This window comes from Pongo pygmaeus, chromosome 5 (assembly GCF_028885625.2).
Source record: "Pongo pygmaeus isolate AG05252 chromosome 5, NHGRI_mPonPyg2-v2.0_pri, whole genome shotgun sequence".
Taxonomy (NCBI): domain Eukaryota; kingdom Metazoa; phylum Chordata; class Mammalia; order Primates; family Hominidae; genus Pongo; species Pongo pygmaeus.
The window spans coordinates 121,480,868-121,500,169 of NC_072378.2; the positions used below are offsets into that span (position 1 = coordinate 121,480,868).

General features: G+C 36.3%; 1 protein-coding gene across 7 annotated transcripts in view; it reads right to left on the minus strand.

The window, feature by feature from the left end:
* TBC1D32 (TBC1 domain family member 32) overlaps positions 1–14,514 on the minus strand; it is a 261,936-nt gene extending 247,422 nt beyond the window's left edge. For 4 of the 7 annotated variants that reach the window (XM_063666543.1, XM_054492124.2, XM_063666541.1 and 1 more), the window contains exons 1-3: positions 14,189–14,514; positions 13,854–14,009; positions 1,285–1,446 (exon numbers count right to left, since the gene is read on the minus strand). In XM_063666543.1, the coding sequence (XP_063522613.1) occupies positions 1,285–1,446; positions 13,854–14,008 (317 nt within the window). In that variant the 5' untranslated portion in view covers position 14,009; positions 14,189–14,514. Of the gene's footprint in view, positions 1–1,284; positions 1,447–13,853; positions 14,066–14,183 lie in introns of those variants that run through there. The other 3 variants (XM_063666542.1, XM_063666544.1, XM_054492123.2) reach the window with 3 other exon arrangements.
* Between the last annotated feature and the right edge of the window lie 4,788 nt (positions 14,515–19,302).

Sequence of the window (19,302 nt, forward strand, 5' to 3'; positions counted from 1 at the left end):
TTAACACATGGATGAACTGAAACACAGGAAAATCAAATAGCTTAAGTAGAGATAAAAAGTAATTTCCTAGCAGTACCATATAAAATTCTGCTCTTACCATGAAAATACTTTCATTAACTGTCTAATAAAGTATTTTAGTATTCCTTCTAGAATTAAGTTTAATGATACTGCTAGAAACAGACTTACTAGGAATTACATTATCCAAAGATAAAGGTGATTCTATTTTTGGTTTTCTCCAAATCAAGAAATAAGAAATCTTAGCCTCTGTAACTTATGCTTGATATAAATTAGTGCATCGAACTTGCTGAATTTACTAAAATAGCTGTATGATGTCACTTTGTCAATTACTAACATATTAATTTAAATAATACAATCAGTTGTCCCAAAAACGAAGAGCTCTTGTCCAAAATAATTTTTAAAGTTTAACTAATTAAAAGTAAATTAGATTTAATACTTTAAAATACAGTCAGTAATATAAGCTCAGGTATATATTCAAACATCTCCAATACTGGAAATATGAACCACAGCAAGTTTTCAAATGACATCATGTAATTCAACATCTTTTCATTATAACATTGACGAGAAAAAAAAATTGATGATGGCATCCTGCCTAGGGCTGGTTCCCACCCTGTACCCTGAGATGCCAGGCAGGATAGGCTACCAGCAACTCTGAAGTGGAATAATTATTCCAGTTAAATAATTATCTTGCCCTTATTAATCTTTCTTAAATGTATATATAGCTCACACTTATTTCAATGTTTAATATTAGAAGTGTTTTTATCTTTATTTAGAAGTTTGGTGATGTTTCTTTGACCAGAAATATGCTGTAAGAACTTAACTGTTTATATCAATTAACCTAGACCCCAAAAAAAGTGAAGGAGCAAGTTACACAAATATTTAGGAAAAGGGCATTCTAGGTAGCAGGAGCAACATGAGTGCAAATCCCTCCAGGAGGGACTTACTTGGTTTTTTGCGAAAGAGCAGGCAAGACCACAGTGGCTAGAGCAGTACAAGGGAGAAAATGGTAAGAAATGGGATAGGAGAGGGAGCAAAAGGCCCATGGTAGGCCTCGTTGGCTAGAAAAAGAATTCTGGGTTTTACTCAAAAGGAGATGGGAAGCCTTTGGAGAGTCTGGGTGAAAGGGTGTCATGATCTGACTTATTGTTTTAAAGAATCATTCTGGCTGCTATGAGGGAAATAGACTGTGAGCGACAGAGATCAGGGTGCTGTCAAGAAGTCTTGTTGAAGGAGGTTATTTGAAGCTATTATTATGGCCATACTCACTCTTTAGATTCCTGAGTTCTTTTAGTGACCTGCTGTACAACTGTATCATAGCCACATTCTTCACCCTGATTCCGATCAGATGTGCATTTTTCCATTTCTTCTTCAATCATAGAACCCAAAGTGTTGCCTATATGCTGTCTGAGGTATTTCACAAATTCGTAGCTGAAACAAATATTTAGAAAATAAATGTGGTAAATATCATAAGCATATTCAGAAAAAAAAAATCAACACAGAAAGGTAACATATTAAGATTTCTTACCTTAAACTAGGATTAAATTAGTCATTCATCACAAATCATCAAGCTAATCTACAAATTTTTGGCTTTTTTTTTCTGAGACACTTGGCAAAAATCATCATTTAAAGATTACCACAGTAGGGAAAAGTAAATTTCAGAAGCAGCCCAAACTTCAGCAGGTTAGAAGTCTCTTCACATTTCTTTTTATGCCCCTATCTTTAACATGTGACAGTGAAGAGTATGAAAAGCAGTTGTTAAGGATTTTCAGTTATTCAAGCTGATGAGGAAAATCATCTAGAATATAGTAATCATGAAATAAGAAATTGGAAAAAGTTAACTTCCATCATCAGAAGACTTTTGTGTACATTTTGAAAGTAGTAACTGATGCAACTTCCACCTAAACAGTTCTTATGTTACTAAGATTATCGCTATTATTAAATTCAAGACACACTTTGCCATTGGTATTTAAAGCCCTCATAGATTCCAATTTATCCTACCAGATCTATGTCCCATTACTACCTTACACCTGCCCAACTCTCCATGTGATGTTTATTCCCAATACCTTTGAAAACATTATTTCACCCACTTAGTGTTTTACCATCACTCCTATAGATTGTCTTCTACAGCCTAAAATGCTACCTTCTGATAAAAGCTTTCCTTGTTTCTCAACAAATGATATCCTTTCTCACCTAAGACCCAAAAGTACTCTGTCCTTCTCTATTAGCATGCAAAACATTTTCTTGGATGCAGTTATATGACCTGCTTTATCCCCTGCTTCATTCCTGACCACCTCTACACCCAGATTTCTACATTGTTGATAGACTTAGAACAAATCCACTTATCTATCATCTGCAACATCTTGTACATAGTAGACACTTAACAAATACTTGTTAGGTTGAAATATAGCATTGGGGAAAGGTTTATCTCTTCATTTTCTACATCAGTGGCTGTGAATTTGAATTTGCTTATCTTTTCTAAATGTTTGTTTTAGTTGGTAATTCCTTGTTAATGTAACGTCTACTAACAAATTTCTCATGACATTATGCTATAATTACACCCCCCATACACAGCCTCTTATCCTTCCTATAATTCGCCTATAAGAAAAAGAGAAGAGGAATGAAAAGAAGAAAAAAAAAAGAAAGTGTACAGCAAAAAGCACTCTCCTCTTTCCAACTACCCACCACACTTTTGGCACTAACAGCATTATTTTTCAATACTCCCAAACTTGACAACATAGAATGCTCTTTAATGTCTGCATCTTCTACACCCCTTGCCCATCCACTCCATCATATCCATGCAGTCACCAACATGTGTTAACGTTCCTGTACACCCCTGGCTTTCATCACTGCCTCCCTTTTTTCTCTATCAATCAGTACAAAGCCATATCACTTCAAACAGAGATTACTGCAGCAGCCTTCTTGTTTAACTTCTCACTTCCCTCTCTCCTCTCATATTTTCTTCCCTGTCATATTCATCCCAAACACTGTAGTCACATTAGCCTTCTGAAAGAACTTATTTTATTATTTCAGTCAGAGCTAGAGCCATTTTACTCATACCAATACCTCATACCATGTCATGCATGCACATAATGCCTCAATAAATATTTGCTGAATTTAAAACAATTGGCTGCCTATCATCTTTCATGGTCAAATACTGCTTCCTTGGCCTGGACTTTAAATACCTAATCAATCAAATCTCTTTATAAGAGTATCTCTACTTAAACGAGGCTACATTTAAAATTCCCAACGAACCTCCAACCATGTTGATCTTCATATGAGAAAGTGATAAACTGACCAGGTGCGGTGACTCACGCCTGTGATCCCAGCACTTTGGGAGGCCAAGGTGGGCAGATCACGAGGTCAGGAGATCGAGACCATCCTGGCCAGTATGGTGAAATCCCATTTCTACTAAAAATACAAAAATTAGCTGGGCATGGTGCCATGTGCCTGTCGTCCCAGTTGCTCAGGAGGCTGAGGCAGGAGAATTACCGGAACCCGAGAGGCGGAGGTTGCAATGAGCCAAGATTGCACCACTGCACTCCAGCTTGGTGACAGACCAAGACTCCACCTCAAAAAAAAGAGGTGATAAACTAACTTGTAAGTAACTACCATACTAAACTCTGTGCTAAGCACTTTATTGATATTATTTTATTTACCATATGATAGGTAAAATAGATGAGGACACAGATTCAAAACATGAAAAAACCTTGTTAAATTCATAAGCTACTAATTCATTCACTTTACTCCAAAGCCCATGTTAATCCCATAATCCCAGAGTCCCAAAGATGTAAAAATATCAGAAGTGTTATAAGATATTTTGTAGTTGTAAATTGAGTGAAAAGGGAAATAAATAAATGTAATACTCATATCTTTACCAATTTGTAATTATTTCAATTTCTTTCATTTTGCAACAAAAATTACATTTTATTCCCCCAAAATTATAACTAGCATATTAAATTTAAAAGTATAATTTACTTAAATATTTATTGATTGAATTTCCTTTAAAATGTTCAATATTTATATTCAATGTTTAGATAGTAAATTCTATGCTTTAAGGGAATAAGTATTAAGAATAGCAGAAAAGGAAGACTAAGCTATTTTGTAAATCTAATGTCTTATAACATTAGATTAAAATAGCAAACATTAATTTTCAGAAATACAGTCCAAGAAAAATAAAACCCAAAGTTTACTGAATCATATATCATAGAAAACAGCCTCTAATCATCATGTAAATAGTCTGTGCTTCTTTTGGTAATTCATCATTGCCTTATATTATTTGAAGATCTTCCCATATACATGGAAACTTCCTATCTATACTAAATATTTATTCACTATTTCATTTGTGTATGTCTAATTATAAACCAAATCTTTTCACATTCCATACAAAACAGTGAAATCACACTGGTAAGAAAAAAATTCAAAAATTAAGGTTTCAAGAGAACCCTTTAAATATGTCCTCAATTTTGTAATATCTGACAACGCCCATACTGCTTCTACACACAGTTGGCTCTGAGACAGATTTGGCAGATGTGCATGATGAGGTAAGTCAAAAAAGCTCTTTGGGCTGGGCGCAGTGGCTCACGCCTGTAATCCCAATACTTTGGGAGGCCAAACCAGGTGGATCACCTGAGGTCAGGAGTTCAAGACCAGCCTGGGCAACACAGTGAAACCCCATCTCTACTAAAAATACAAAAAAATTAGCTGGGCATGGTGGCACATGCTTATAATCCCAGCTACTTGGGAGGCTGAGGCAGGAGAATCGCTTGAGCCCAGGAGGTGGAAGTCGCAGTGAGCCAAGATTGTGCCATTACACTCCAGCCTGGGTGACAGCGCAAGACTCCATCTCAAAAAAAAAAAAAAGCTCTTTGTTCTCCACCACAACCATGCGTCACAACCAGGAACCCAATGAATCAAGGATCAGAACATCTGATATTTCAATTCCATAAAAGTATCACTGCTTTCCAAAAAGAACAAAGCTGGAGGCATCACACTACCTGACCTCAAACTATACTACAAGGCTAACCAAAACAGCATGGTACTGGTACCAAAACAGATATATAGACCAATGGAACAGAACAGAGGCCTCAGAAATAATGCCACACATGTAAAACCATCTGATCTTTGTCAAACCTGACAAAAACAAGCAATGGGGAAAGGATTCCCTATTTAATAAATGGCGTTGGGAAAACTGGCTAGAAACTGGATCCCTTCCTTACACCTTATACAAAAATTAACTCAAGATGAATTAAAGACTTAAATGTAAGACCTAAACCATAAAAACCCTGGAAGAAAACTTGGGCAATACCATTCAGGACATGGGCATGGGCAAAGCCTTCATGACTAAAACACCAAAAGCAATGGCAACAAAAGTCAAAATTGACAAATGGGATCTAATTAAACTAAAGAGCTTCTGCACAGCAAAAGAAACTATCACCAGAGTGAACAGGCAACCTACAGAATGGGAGAAAATTTTTGCAATCTAGTCATCTGACTAAGGGCTAATATCCAGAATCTACAAAGAACTTTAACAAATTTACAAGAAAAAAAAACTCCATCAAAAAGTAAGTGAAGCATATGAACAGACACTTCTCAAAAGAAGACATTTACGCAGCCAACAAACATATGAAAAAATGCTCATTATCACTGGTCATTAGAGAAATGCAAATCAAAACCACAATGAGAAGTATAACTCTTGGGTATGCTTTGTTATAAAGCCCAATCTGTAAGCAACACAAAGGATATATCTGTAATTGAGGCCGTGAGGAAATTTAACACAAGCACATTAACAAAATGTAGTCAATAAAGCTAAAAAAAAACCACAGTTCTAAAATAAAAGACACATCAAAAAAATCCCTAAGAGAAGGAAGGGATACAGCCAGACAGGAGGAGCAAGTTCTAGTGTTCTATTCTAGGGTAGGATAACCATAGTAACAATAATACATTATACAGTTTCAAATACCTAGAAGGAAGATACTGAATTGAAAGAAATGATAAATGTCTGAGATGATGAATACACTAATTACCTTGATCTGACCACTATACATGGATGGAAACATCACTATGTACTCCATAAATATGTTCAATTATTATTTGTCATTTTAAAAATAAAATTCATTTTTAAAAAAATCTCCACCATTTAGCAACAACTGTAAATAGCAACAGCTGTAAATCTACTCTGTGGAAATTTGAATAACCTCATGCTTTTTTCTAGTGACTTAATTTTTACCTATGACCACAGTAATAGCTCCAGAAGACTCATTCAAAATGCTTCCAGGTTTTAGTCCAAGTTCTAAATTAAATGAACCCAAGGACCCCAAGATTAAATCTTGTCTTAAGAGGTTACTGCTCTTTTCAAAAAATCTAGGAAAAAAAAAAAAAAATTCTCCAGGAGTGGCAAGGTCCTTTACAATGAAAGGACTGCCAGGCTGCCCATAGCTAAGGGTATTATACTGACTCAGGGACCACTGAGAAACTTTGAGAGCCTCCAATCCCAAATTAATGAACAGAGTCATTTCTTCAAGTGGGCCTTCTACTCTTTAGGTAAGAGTACCTCAAGACTTTAAATTCTCATCCAACAATTAATTTTATGTTGTTTCTTTTACCATCGGAATTCATGGCAGTACCCCATAAAATACTAAATGAAGCTGCTATTCTATAATGGTGCCCCAGGATAGAAAATACTGTTGCAACGATGGGAACAACAGACACCAGGACTCCAAAAGATGGGAGACAGGGAGGGAGCAAGAGTTAAAAAAACTACCTATCAAAATACTATGTTCACTATTTAGGTGACACGATCAATAGAAGCCCAAACCTCAGCATCACACAATATACCCATGTAACAAACCTAGGCATGAATGCCCTGAATCTAAAAAAAGAAAATTATTATTGCAATGAAGCAGGGAAAAATACAGTTCTACAAAATTAAGTACTGTGTTTCCCACATTGTAACCCTGACAGTATTGGTGCTATGTACTAGCTCTTATGAAATCTATATCTAATCCCAAAGATTGATAGTACTACTGATTTTTTAATCAAATGTTCCCATTGCATCATTTTTAGAAAATAATCTGGAGATATAATATATTCTAGTTATTTTGTATAAAAGTCCTGGATGCCTCAAGAAGACTTTCAAAAGGCCCTTATACTTATCCCAGGGAGTGCAAACTCAGATGCTACAGAGGGTAGTCTGGTAAAGGAAAGCAAGCCATGCATGAGAGAGAATGGATAGAGGTTGTGGTGAAATGAAGACATGCCCCAACTAAAGGCAAAGCTTCTACATAGTTCCAGCACTTGTCTTTAAGAAATATGAGCCTGGTGTTAACCTTTTAACATTTTAAGAAAAGCTAGAAAACTGATTTTTATACATTATCTCTCAATTTTTAAATGGTGCTTCTTTTTTTTAATGTAGTCAAAGTAAACATGGCCTGCACAATGCTAGTCTGGCCTTTCAACAGCCTCTCTCCCCAAGAATTACAAAATTCCAACCACTAAAGATACTACGAATGTCCTATCTGTTTAAAATTTCTATTCAAGAAATACAAGAGCTCTCTGAAAAATCTATATCATGCTTAATAACTTATTTTAAAATATCCTTACTAGGTTTAATTTAAATCAATTCTGCTACAATTTAGGTCCTACCCTTTCAGATCTTTAAGCAGGCTGTTAACATTTTCAGATTTCACATATTCCAATTGTGCTTAAAATATCAAGACTATAATAGGAATAATATAGCTTTGACTGACATGGGTTACAATAAATACAACTTCCACTTATTTCTATTTTAATTAAAGTCTATTAGTATTCACTATTCATTTTAAATTTTTCTAATAACTGGTTTTTCTAGTTTTTTTTTTTTTTTTTTTTTTGAGACGGAGTCTCGCTCTGTCGCCCAGGCTGGAGTGCAGTGACACGATCTCGGCTCACTGCAAGCTCCGCCTCCCAGGTTCACGCCATTCTCCTGCCTCAGCCTACCGAGTAGCGAGGACTACAGGTGCCCGCCACCACGCCTGGCTAATTTTTTTTTTTTTTTTTTTTTTTTTAGTAGAGATGGGGTTTCACTGTGTTAGCCACGATGGTCTCGATCTCCTGACCTCGTGATCCACTCGCCTCAGCCTCCCAAAGTGGTGGGATTACAGGCGTGAGCCACCATGCCTGGCCTCTAGTTTTTTAAAAGATATAGTCTGTACAATGAATAAACAAGTTTATAATTGTTATACTTCTTTTAATAATCTATGAAGCAGGTTTACTTCAGGTTTAAATTCTGAAGTTTACACTGACCAATCTTGCAATCTTAGGCAAAACACCTGACCTTACTAAGTTTCAATTGCCCACTACTTAATGGTGATGATAATCTTAATATTAAAATGTTTTTTATATAATAGTGTTTTCATATACTTTGACATTTTTCTCACCAAATATACTATGCATACATTTGACTAACCTTGTTACTTTAGAAGTAATTTAATGAGAAAAAATAAAAATTTGGTAGCAATGACACTATTACCAAATGAATGCAAAATATCTTTTACAAAATATTCTTCAAAGAGGGACATTAAAACCTAAGAAGACAGCTGTTTGTTAATAAAGAAAGACATGTGGAGTGGAGCTCACCACATTTCAGAAGCAGCTCAATTAAAATGTATAGCAATGTGTCTGATTATTCATCAGAAGTAACTGATTATTTGAAATTCTTCACATTTACATTGAAAAACTACCAAATTGAGTAAAAGAACATTCACTTTTTCCATTCTCTTTTTGCCAGATTTCTTACCTATATTTCCCAAGAAAATGCAATAATTTTTTTTCTATGATAAACTTCTGACATGTTCATAATGTTTACATAAAAATATGGAGAGGTTACTCTTAGAACATAAGTACATTAAAAAATCTCATTGGTACAAGTTTGTTTCAAAAAAGTCATCCTTTTAACTATTTAAAAAGGCAAGAGGTCGGGAGCAGTGGCTCACACCTGTAATCCCAGCACTTTGGGAGGCCAAGGTGGGCAGATCACCTGAGGTCAGGAGTTCAAGACCAGCCTGACCAACATGGTGAAACCCCGTCTCTACTAAAAATACAAAAATTAGCCGGGCGTGGTGGCAAACCCCTGTAATCCCAGCTACTTGGGAGGCTGAGGCAAGAGAATCACTTGAACCTGGGAGGCGGAGGTTGCAGTGAGCTGAGATCATGCCATTGCACTCCAGCCTGGGGGACAAGAGCGAGACATCGTCTCAAAAAATAAATAAATAAAATAAAAAAATAAAAAGGCACGAAATATTCAATCATATATGGAAAAAATTATCACTAATTTTTTAAAAACTATTAGTGGTTATGAATTGTAAAGTTGACATGAGGAATTCTTAAAATAGGCTATATTTTAGAATCATTGAATTTATTATATGACGAACTTAATCTTATATATCACATTAGTATATATAAGGCCATATAATACAAAGAACGAGTATTTTACATCTCCTACAACTTTTTAGGTCAAAAAATAAGCTTTTGGCTCATAATAAACAGTTACTAGGAATGCATTAATTATAGAAGCACACATAATTCTTGGTAATTTTCTCCATGCAGGTAAATCAACTTACAGAATGAATACTTTCTTATTTTATTTTATTTTATTTTATTTATTTTGTTTTATTTTGTGACAGGGTCTCGCTCTGTCACCTAGGCTCACTGCAGCCTTGACAGTCTGGGCACAAGAGATCCTCCCACCTCAGCCTTCTGAGTAGCTGGGACTACAGGCACACGCCACTGCACCCAACTAATTTTTATATTTTTTGTAGAGACAGGGTTTTGCCATGTTGTCCAAGCTGGTCTTGAACTCCTGGTGTTAAGTGATCTGCCCACCTCGACTTCTCAAAGTGCTGGGTTTACAGGCGTAAGCCACTGAGCCCAGCCCAGAGGGAATATTTTCTTGAAGTTACCACTTAAACATACTAGAGTTCCCTAATTAAAAAGTCACTGGTGAATTCTTCTGTAAAACAAAAAATAATACCCAATTCAATAAATATTACTGTGGTCCCTCTGTATCAAAAACATATCAAGTGAGGTTATAAAGGTGACCCTCTGCATTAGAGACTGTTAAAATCATTAGAATTGGTAGGTACTTTTTAAAAACAACAAAACACTCTATTTCTCACTGAAATGCCAGTAACTATGCTCTAATGTTGAGGTCTCAACTCTAACTGCACATTAGACTTACATAGAAAGCTTTGTTTTAAAACCTCCAGGGCCCAGCCTCTACCACTTCCCTCTGCCAAAACCCCCAGGAAATTTTGATTCATCTGTGGTGGGGACTAAGCATCAGTATTTTTCTAAATAGCCCCCAGATGGTTCCAGTGCAGCAAAGGTTGAAAAGCAATGCTGCTTTATAGGGAGCCAGTCTGCGTGTAAAAATGTACACAACACATACACACATAATGAAAGCAACGTACTCTTCTCTCTCTCCCCTCCCACCAGGCCTCAAATCCTTGCTGCCATTCTTAGAGAAAAGCGGGAGAGCTTGGATCTTTTAGAGAGTGTATACAGTTTACTGTAGAAAAAGAGAAGTGCCTATGAAAAGCAGAGATAGTATGTTAGCTGTCCCATAAAACAAATGCCTAGATATGGCTGTACTGCCTACGCTGTAGTTTCTCCCCAAATGACACTTTCCCTCACTTTATTATACCACCTGAAATTACATTAACTGTCTTAAAAACTATCTTCTTACAAAAATGTGAACAGCCCAGCAACAATTTCCCCATAAGTCTTTTTGTTTTTTGTTGTTTTTTTTTTGAGACGGAGTCTCTCTCCCTCTGTCGCCCAGGCTGGAGTGCAGTGGCATGATCTCGGCTCACTGCAACCTCCACCTCCCGGGGTCAAGCAATTCTCCTGTCTCAGCCTCCTGAGTAGCTGGGATTACCACCAGCACCCACTACCATGCCCGGCTAACTTTTTTTTTTTTTTTTTTTTTGTATTTTCAGTAGAGACAGGGTTTCACCATGTTGGCTAGGCTGGTCTTGAACTCCTGAACTCAAGTGATTCACCTGCCTTGGCCTCTCAAAGTGCTGGGATTTACAGGCATGAGCCACCATGCCCAGCCTCCCCTATAAGTCTTTTAATTAGGTTATTTTTCTTGCTAATTACAGGCCAACATCACTTGGATTTAAGGAATCAATGTTCTAATAGTGGAGGTGGAAAAATGAGTAATTCTGAAATAAACACTTTGGAAAGGAAGACACACCTAAGTGACTCTAGAATAAGTGTTGAAGGAGAGTCATGTCACTAAAAGAAAGAGAAATGGAAATATGAGCATTGAAATAACTGAAATAACTGACCTTTAAGATCCCTTCCAACTCTGAGATTGTAAAATTCTATGGAGAGACCAAAGTTAAGCAGCTCCTCTTTTCCTTTCTCACACACAAGAGTTCCCTCCTCTTAAGACATAGATCTCAGGCTACTGCAGCTAAGACATTATAAATTTTACCCTATTATTAAGACTAAAAATGACTTTTAGGATTCTACGTCAAGTCTTACCTTTAAGACTATAAACTAGCTATAATTTGAGTCTCTTTGGATTGTTTTTTAGGAGGCCACAAGTAAATCTCTTTAGTAAATAGTAGCAATTAACTGTGCATGTCATTCAACAAGCATTTATTTAATCTACCTAATGAGCTGCTGAAGGGTAATACAGTATTACAAGAGTCACTGGACTTCGGAGAGGAACTACAATGACCCAATTTTAACTTGAAAAAATGTTTTAAATTGATACAGATAAAGCAATAATTACAGGCAAACGTGTAGCTTTAAATGCTTCTATTAAAAAAGAAAAAAGAGCTGCAAATTAATGAGCTAGTATTCAGTACAATAAGGTTAAAGGTTTCCCACATAGAAAAAATAAAGAGCAGAAATTGATAAAACAAAAAATAATATATGTGTCTATATAACGAGGAGAAAAAGCCAAAAGTTGGTTCTTTGAAAAGGCTAATAAACTTCTAGCATAACAGATGAAGAGCAAAAGTGGGAAGATACAAATAAAAACAAAAGGGAACATGACTACAGATACTGGAAATACTAAAAAGATAACAGGATATTCACGAAAACCTTTTTATAAATAAGTTTGAAAATCTAGATGAAATGGCCAAATTCCCAGAATATGATCCTAGCAAAAACTTACTCAGTAATTTACAGATGATTTACAGATGATTTTACAACTCCATGTAAAATAAAAACCAGAAATGAAATCCCAAACATAATGCTTTATGTGGATGTGTGTAAGGTAAATTATTACATGAGCTTACAAAACATTAATCACCCAACCTATATTTGAAAAAGTTATAATTTTTCTGTACTCCACTGTTTAATAAATCTGTAGCTAACCAGTAAAAGCTAGTCTCTGGTAGCTCCAAAATAAATAACGTTATCATCTAATAACAGGTATTAGCAGTGAATTTAATGAGAAATAAGAAAATCATGGAAATACAAAAGAAAAAGAAACCGTATGTATAATCGTAAATACTAAAGAAATTAGAAACTCCATATTAATGAAGATTCCTTTCACACTTTTTAAAACTCAATTGAGAAGGTAGTGAAAACTGTAAATACTCCCCCTATAAAACTGCAAGTAAACACAAACTTGTACATAGAATTTCAAAGAACTCAAAAATACCCTGATGCACATATGTGATATTGATAGGAGTTCCAGATAAGTAGAACTTCAGGGTACCCCAGGGTATCCAAGAGTCAGTAAAGGTAGTATAACTAGAAAAATTTCCAATGTCATCTCTGTCAGATCAAAATGAAATGCAAACACTGGGTTAAAACACTAGTAATAATAATGAATGGAGGCACCTGGAGGTAGACTTGTAAATTCAGAGGCTTAACTGAAATTATATGAACCAAAAGAAAAACGTAAGTCTCTAAAGATCTTCAAGATCTACCTCAAATGGCAACTCTCTCATTAAACCTCTTTCCCCTACTGCTCCCACACGCAGAGCACGCTGACCCCCCTTCTCTGTCTCTTATATTTCTGACATGTATCACAGACATTTAGTTACGTGGCTTACTCCTCTAGACAAACTTAACTATTCCAGAGGAAACTAATGATCTCACTTCGGTATTCCCTTTGCAGTGCTCAGAGTGAGTAATTTGTGCGGCCACTGAAAATATCAGCAAAGGAACAAAGGTCGTTGGAACGCATTGCTTTTAAGTACTGTATAGTGACAGGAATCCCTTGAAATCGTGGAAGTATTCTTTCAAAGAGCATGAATAATTTATAATTAATATTACTGCGCTGCCCGGGTGAGGCGCGGGGGAATGGATTATTAGGATATGCTGGTTGTGGCAGTAAAAATATAGAGGCGGCAGCCGGGCGCGGTGGCCCACGCCTGTAATCCCAGCACTTTGGGAGGCCGAGACGGGCGGATCACTTGAGGTCGGGAGTTCGAGACCAGCCTGGCCCACATGGTGAAACACCGTCTATACAAAAATTAGCCGGCCGCGGTGGCCGGCACCTGCAATCCCAGCTACTTGGGAGGCTGAGGCTGGAGAATCGCTTGAACCTGGGAGGCGGAGGTTGTAGTGAGCGGAGATAGAGCCATTGCACTGCGGCCTGGGCGACAGAGCGAGACTCCCCCTCAAAAATATATAGAGAAAGAGGCGACAGAAGCTTTAGGAAATAAGAATAAATGTTAAATAAATTCGACATTTTGGCAAATAAGAGAAAAAGTAAACCTCCAAATTGGGCACTATTTTAAAAACAATAAATAAATTAACACTGTTGACCCTTCTCTGGACCTTCTCTGGATCAATGGTTTGTAGGCTTAAGACATCAAAAGCAATTTTACTTGTGAAAATTTTCATCAGTTTCCTCCAGATGTAAAAGAATCTCTTCGGCACACTCCAGAGAAGGGGCACCCGTGATTTTCTCCTTCACGCTCTGGAACAACTGCCTCAGCATCGCCTGCAGCATCGCCTGGTCCTCGCTGGAGAAATTGGCCATCCTGTTGGAATCAAACGCCCACTCTCATTACTCCAGGTCCGAGAAAAGCCGCGCACTGCGCACGCGCAGCCCCACCCAGCCCCGGCTACGGGCGGCGTCGTTCCCAGGGAGACCGCGGCGAGCGCCTGTGCTTGGGCCCTCTGCTGCCAGCGCGTCATTTCGGAAAACGAGTCACCTTACTTTGGGGAAGCAGGGGTCCGCGAGGTCTCGCCTGTGGTACTCGTAGTTGCTAGCCTTCAGTACCAGCAGACCTCAGGCTCTCCCGACTAACAACAAAAGAGACATCAGGAATGGTCTGATGGGAGGACCCGACGACGGAACGTCACGATGCGCGTGACGTCAGCTCGCTGATGTGGCTTCCTTGATGGGAGGGAGTGCAACCAGGTGACCTGGGGGTGTCCAGAAAAATGTTCGAGTTGAGCCACTCTCCCTCGCCGCCGCGTTGTAGGTGGGAGGGAAGAGGGTACGAAGAGAAAGTGATCAATAAAAGAAAGATAGTAGAAGTGAAACTGAAAGTAGCCTGACAAGCCTCAATTGAAGAGTGAATGGTATTGAAAAGTTGCAGTGTTGTTTTCCTCTAACGGCTAACACCTGTTGAGCTCGTACGCCTTACCAAACACTTTCCTTACCAAGCACCTTGCTAGGAGCTATGAAGAAGACTCCCTCATTGAGTAACAGAGAGAAAAATAAGTTAACGATTACAATACAGTGCAATTAAATGTCATGCTAGAAAAAAAAATGTGCCAAGTCGGTGGTGCTGTGGAGACCCAGAATTAGTTTCAACCCAGTAGAGGAGTTGAGGAAAGAAGCAAAGAGAGCAAACTGGACATGCAAAGAATAGGGGCCTCAGAGTGTAGGATATACTGGCATTTGAGGTAATCGGGTTAGAAAGAGGAGGTGAGGAAGCTAAAGAAGTAAATTGGTCACATCTGGAAGGGTCTAATCTTTTGGCACGTTAAGAGATTCGAGATTTTTCTGCAAGTAATAGGATGCAATGGGATTCCAGAGAGACACCATGTGATGGTATCATATATAAAGATCGTTCTGCAGGAAGCTGCAGTGGATATTCATGGTCCCTCATCCAGTTTCCAGTCTAGATCAATTCCCCAGACCATGGTTATGTCCAGGCTATAAGGAACCGTCCCACTGATGAGTGGTTCAATGTCAATGAATTCTCCTTTATCCTGCCTTATATTTTACTCACCTAGTATCAGGTACACATCACATATTAGCCAGGATTAACGTCCTCTTTGATGTTTACGCTATTATTTTCTGAAGCAAAAGTATGATACACCTTTGCCAGCTCTAGCGGCATGTAACTCCATGAAATGTCTGCTAATTGTCTTGATTGTGTAACTACTGCATTAAGGGAAAAAAATATTAGCAGAGCAGGCATATTTGCAACTTTATTTGTGGGTGAGGCTTAAAACCCAATATGTATATGTACAAGTATGTGTGTGCACATACATAGAGTTATCAGCAATGTGACAGCTGCATATTCAAATTAACAGATGGTTATATTAACTCAGACACGAAGACTGAGATAGCCATTAGTGATGTGATTTTCTGAAATATTGCTATTATTGGTAAAATTCAGAACAAAATTCTTGGTTTACATGGCTTTTGCATTCCTGAAAAATTCAGTTTGTTAAAACTGTGCCAAATATTCCATTTATGTTTATATAATATTCATATTTATAATATTTATATTTCTAATTCCATGTTTATAAGTATTATATCTATATACATGGAATTAGATCCTATTTATAAATATTATATCTATTTATATACATGGAATTAGATCCTAGACTCACATACTTATCAAGAGTGTTTTTTTCTGCATGAAATACCCAGAAAGACCATTGAAACCACTGAGAGTCATGTTAAGAACCAAAACAATCCTTTTGTGTACGTGACTGTCCTGGGTGTATTTTAAGGTGTTTAAGTGTCCCTGTCTCACACTACAGATGCTAGTAAGTGCCCTGAAGCCACTGTGATGACAAAATGTCCCCACATATTTCAAAAAGCCTACGGGAGAATAGAACTGGACAGATTAAGAACTACTGTTCTAAATATTATACCTTAGGAAGAAGGAAAATAAACTTAGAATACGTAAGATACAAGAAGGAAAGAGGGCAAAAAACAGAGGAGGGATGCTTTAAGGTAAAATTCAATAAATACTGTCTTCATAAAATAATGATTATAAAATATTCTAATTTGTGAAGATTAAAAATACGTAGTACTAAAATACTAGAAACAATAATTAGAAAGTAGGAAATAGAATAAGTTGAAATGTTCTGCAATCTTTGTATTTTTGTGGTTTTTTTTCTTTTTTTTAGAGATGGGGTTTCACTATGTTGCTCAGTCTGGACTCAAATTCCTGGGCTCAAATGATCCCCCAACTTCAGACTCCCAAGTAGCTAGGACTGCAGATATGTACCACTGCACCCAGCATCTTGTGTTTTTCTAAAGGGAGTTTAAGATATTAAACTTGACTGAGTCAGCATGGTAAAATTTCAAATGTAACCACTTGAAAATTAGAAATAGAGAAATTTTAATTTAAAAATAGAAAAATTAAATGAGAGAAAACAATGAATACTTTTTTAAAAAAGCATTAGAAAAGTAGGAAAAATAAAAATGTACAAAGAAACATTATAGAAAAAGCCCCAAACACTGATAAATTTAAATGAACTCAACACTCCACTTAAAAGCCAGAACAGCCAGATTGGATTTTAAAGTGACCAACTGTATGCTATTTATTAGAATCCTAAAAACCTAGAAAACTAAGAATTTAAAAGACGGGAAAAGATAAAATAGGTGAATATTATCCAAAATAAAGCTGTTGAAGCTATACTCATATCAGCAAAAATAAACTTAAAGATGTTAGGGATACAGAGTGTCACACCATAATTTTTAAAAGTAGTTTAATTCAACAGGAAGATATAAAAATGTTGAACTTTTAATATTTTGAGAATTTTTAATAAGTAAAGTTATTAATCTCTCCAAAAGTTTTTAATATTTTCCAGAGAATATTTCTGCACATGTTCTTATATATCCTTAAATAAGATACACTCAATCTAGGAAGCTGAATTCCTAAGACATCCGTGGGACTGCTGTGAAGCACCATCTCAGCTTCAGAGCTCCTCATATGATTGGCTGGAGACTTTTTTGCAAGAGCATTACAGCTGAACTTCTCCTTATACCTAATTCTTCCTCCCAGACTCTTCCCAGACATTGTTCCCAAGAGTACACCCCAGTAAGTCTACTGCATATGAATCTCTGAGTTTGAGTCTATTTCCGGGGGAATGCTATTGGCTGTGGAATCTGATTCAGTCAATCAGATATTATCCCATTATCCAACACATGGTGTTCTTACAATAATAACATAAGTTTCTGATCATGTCATAGACTGCCAGGGCTTCCTTATGTCTGTTCTGTACACAGTGGACTCTTGTCAAAGAACTAATTTTTGTCCCAAAGAGATATGGCCACAGTAGCAGTGTCAATGATCTAAATTTTTTTATGTATTTTCTTTACTTTTTTGAAAAGGCTGTGAGCATAGTAAGTATTTCATACTTATGGATTTGCAGTGAGATAACACATGTAAAATACTAGCAAAGTCCTTGAATTTTGTAAAAGTGTTCAATAACTATTGAATATTATTATCATCGTTGCCCATTTCTACAACTTTGAATTGGTTATTTTCATAGAACTTAGCCAGCCAGATGCAACTTTTATAAACTAATAAGAGAGTAAAGTATTTCAAATCTTCCAAGTTTTGAAATTGGCTTTTTCTTCTCTAGGTAACAAATCAGAATGAAATTAGAGAGCTATAAACCTCTAACATCTCTACTTAAAGACTTTTTATTTTTGGGATCTCCCATTTTAAAAAGACTTTTGTTTTTTCCCAGGGAGATATTTGATTGGAAAACCAAACACTTACAGATGAAAAATTTCTTCAAAAGTCTGACATAGAGTTTGGCCATTACCCAAAATATAGTTCTTGGCTTTGAAAGTTTGCTTGCATGTCTGGAGAAATAATTTGAATTGGTATAAATAACTATGTTTCCTTATTTACAGGAAACATAACATTCCTTGTTTACAGGGATCACTTACTGATCCCTCCTAAATTATTGGCCTAAGCAATTTTCCAAATAAGCCTCTTGAGCTAATGTCCTAGCCTAATCCTGCTTTTAGTATGATGCCAGCAAGACAAGAATCTCACTGCTCTGAAAGCAAGGCTAAAATATATTCACTCTCATGTTTCCGGCATTGAATCCAACTTTGAAGATATTTGTTATGTGGTCTACAAAGTTCTGTACATCAGGTGTAACTGAACCTTGCTTCTTAAGACTTGATTTTAATACACTTTCCCCCTCCTTTGGTTTTATTAATTTGAGACCATATTCAGTCAAATTCAATCTACTCTCATGTCTAAACAAGTCTCTAAACTACATATGCATTGTGTGTGCATGTGAATTTCTTCTTTCACTTTAAGAAAAAATATAAAAAATATATTTGTTCCTTAAAAGAGTTATAAGATGAATTAATTTATAACAAACAATTTTAGTAATAGAATTTTCAATAAAAATAGGATTTGTCTTGAATTCGTTACTAAATAAAAACTTGAATAATTAGCCACTTACACGTATATAGTTACATCTTTAGGAAAGAACATTAAAATGTCTTATGTGCTGGGAAATTTTCCATATTGCTCTAAGAAAAGAAAAGAACACAAAGTTGGAGAAAATTATTTTCATGCCAACATTCCTGTGCATAAATCATAGAATTCAAATGTTTTCATTAACTGTTTAGTAATTTGTTGCAAAAAAAGTAATAATTCGGTGTTGAAAACAGAATTTACTACAAAGAAAATAACTGTTTAAAGAATACATATTAACAATTATATATATATATAAATACACACACATACATTTTCCTTCTTTCCATTACAAAACATTTTAAAAACTTTACGAAAGTATAGAGAATAAGACGATGAACCTCTCAGATTCAAAAATGTTCAATATCTTGCCAATCTTATGTCAACTATTACCCCCCGCCCCATTTATTCTAAATACATTAAAGCTCAAACATCTCATCATTTGATCTATAAACACCTTGGCCTGCATCTTTCATAGATCAGGTCTATTCCCCACATAACCACTATATATATGATTTTCCTTCACTACTAAATTCATAAGACTCCCTTTATAGCATCAAATACAAGTTAACATCCAAATTTCCCTAATTGTCCAGAAATGTGTTTTCACAGTTGGTTTATTTCAATCAGGAGC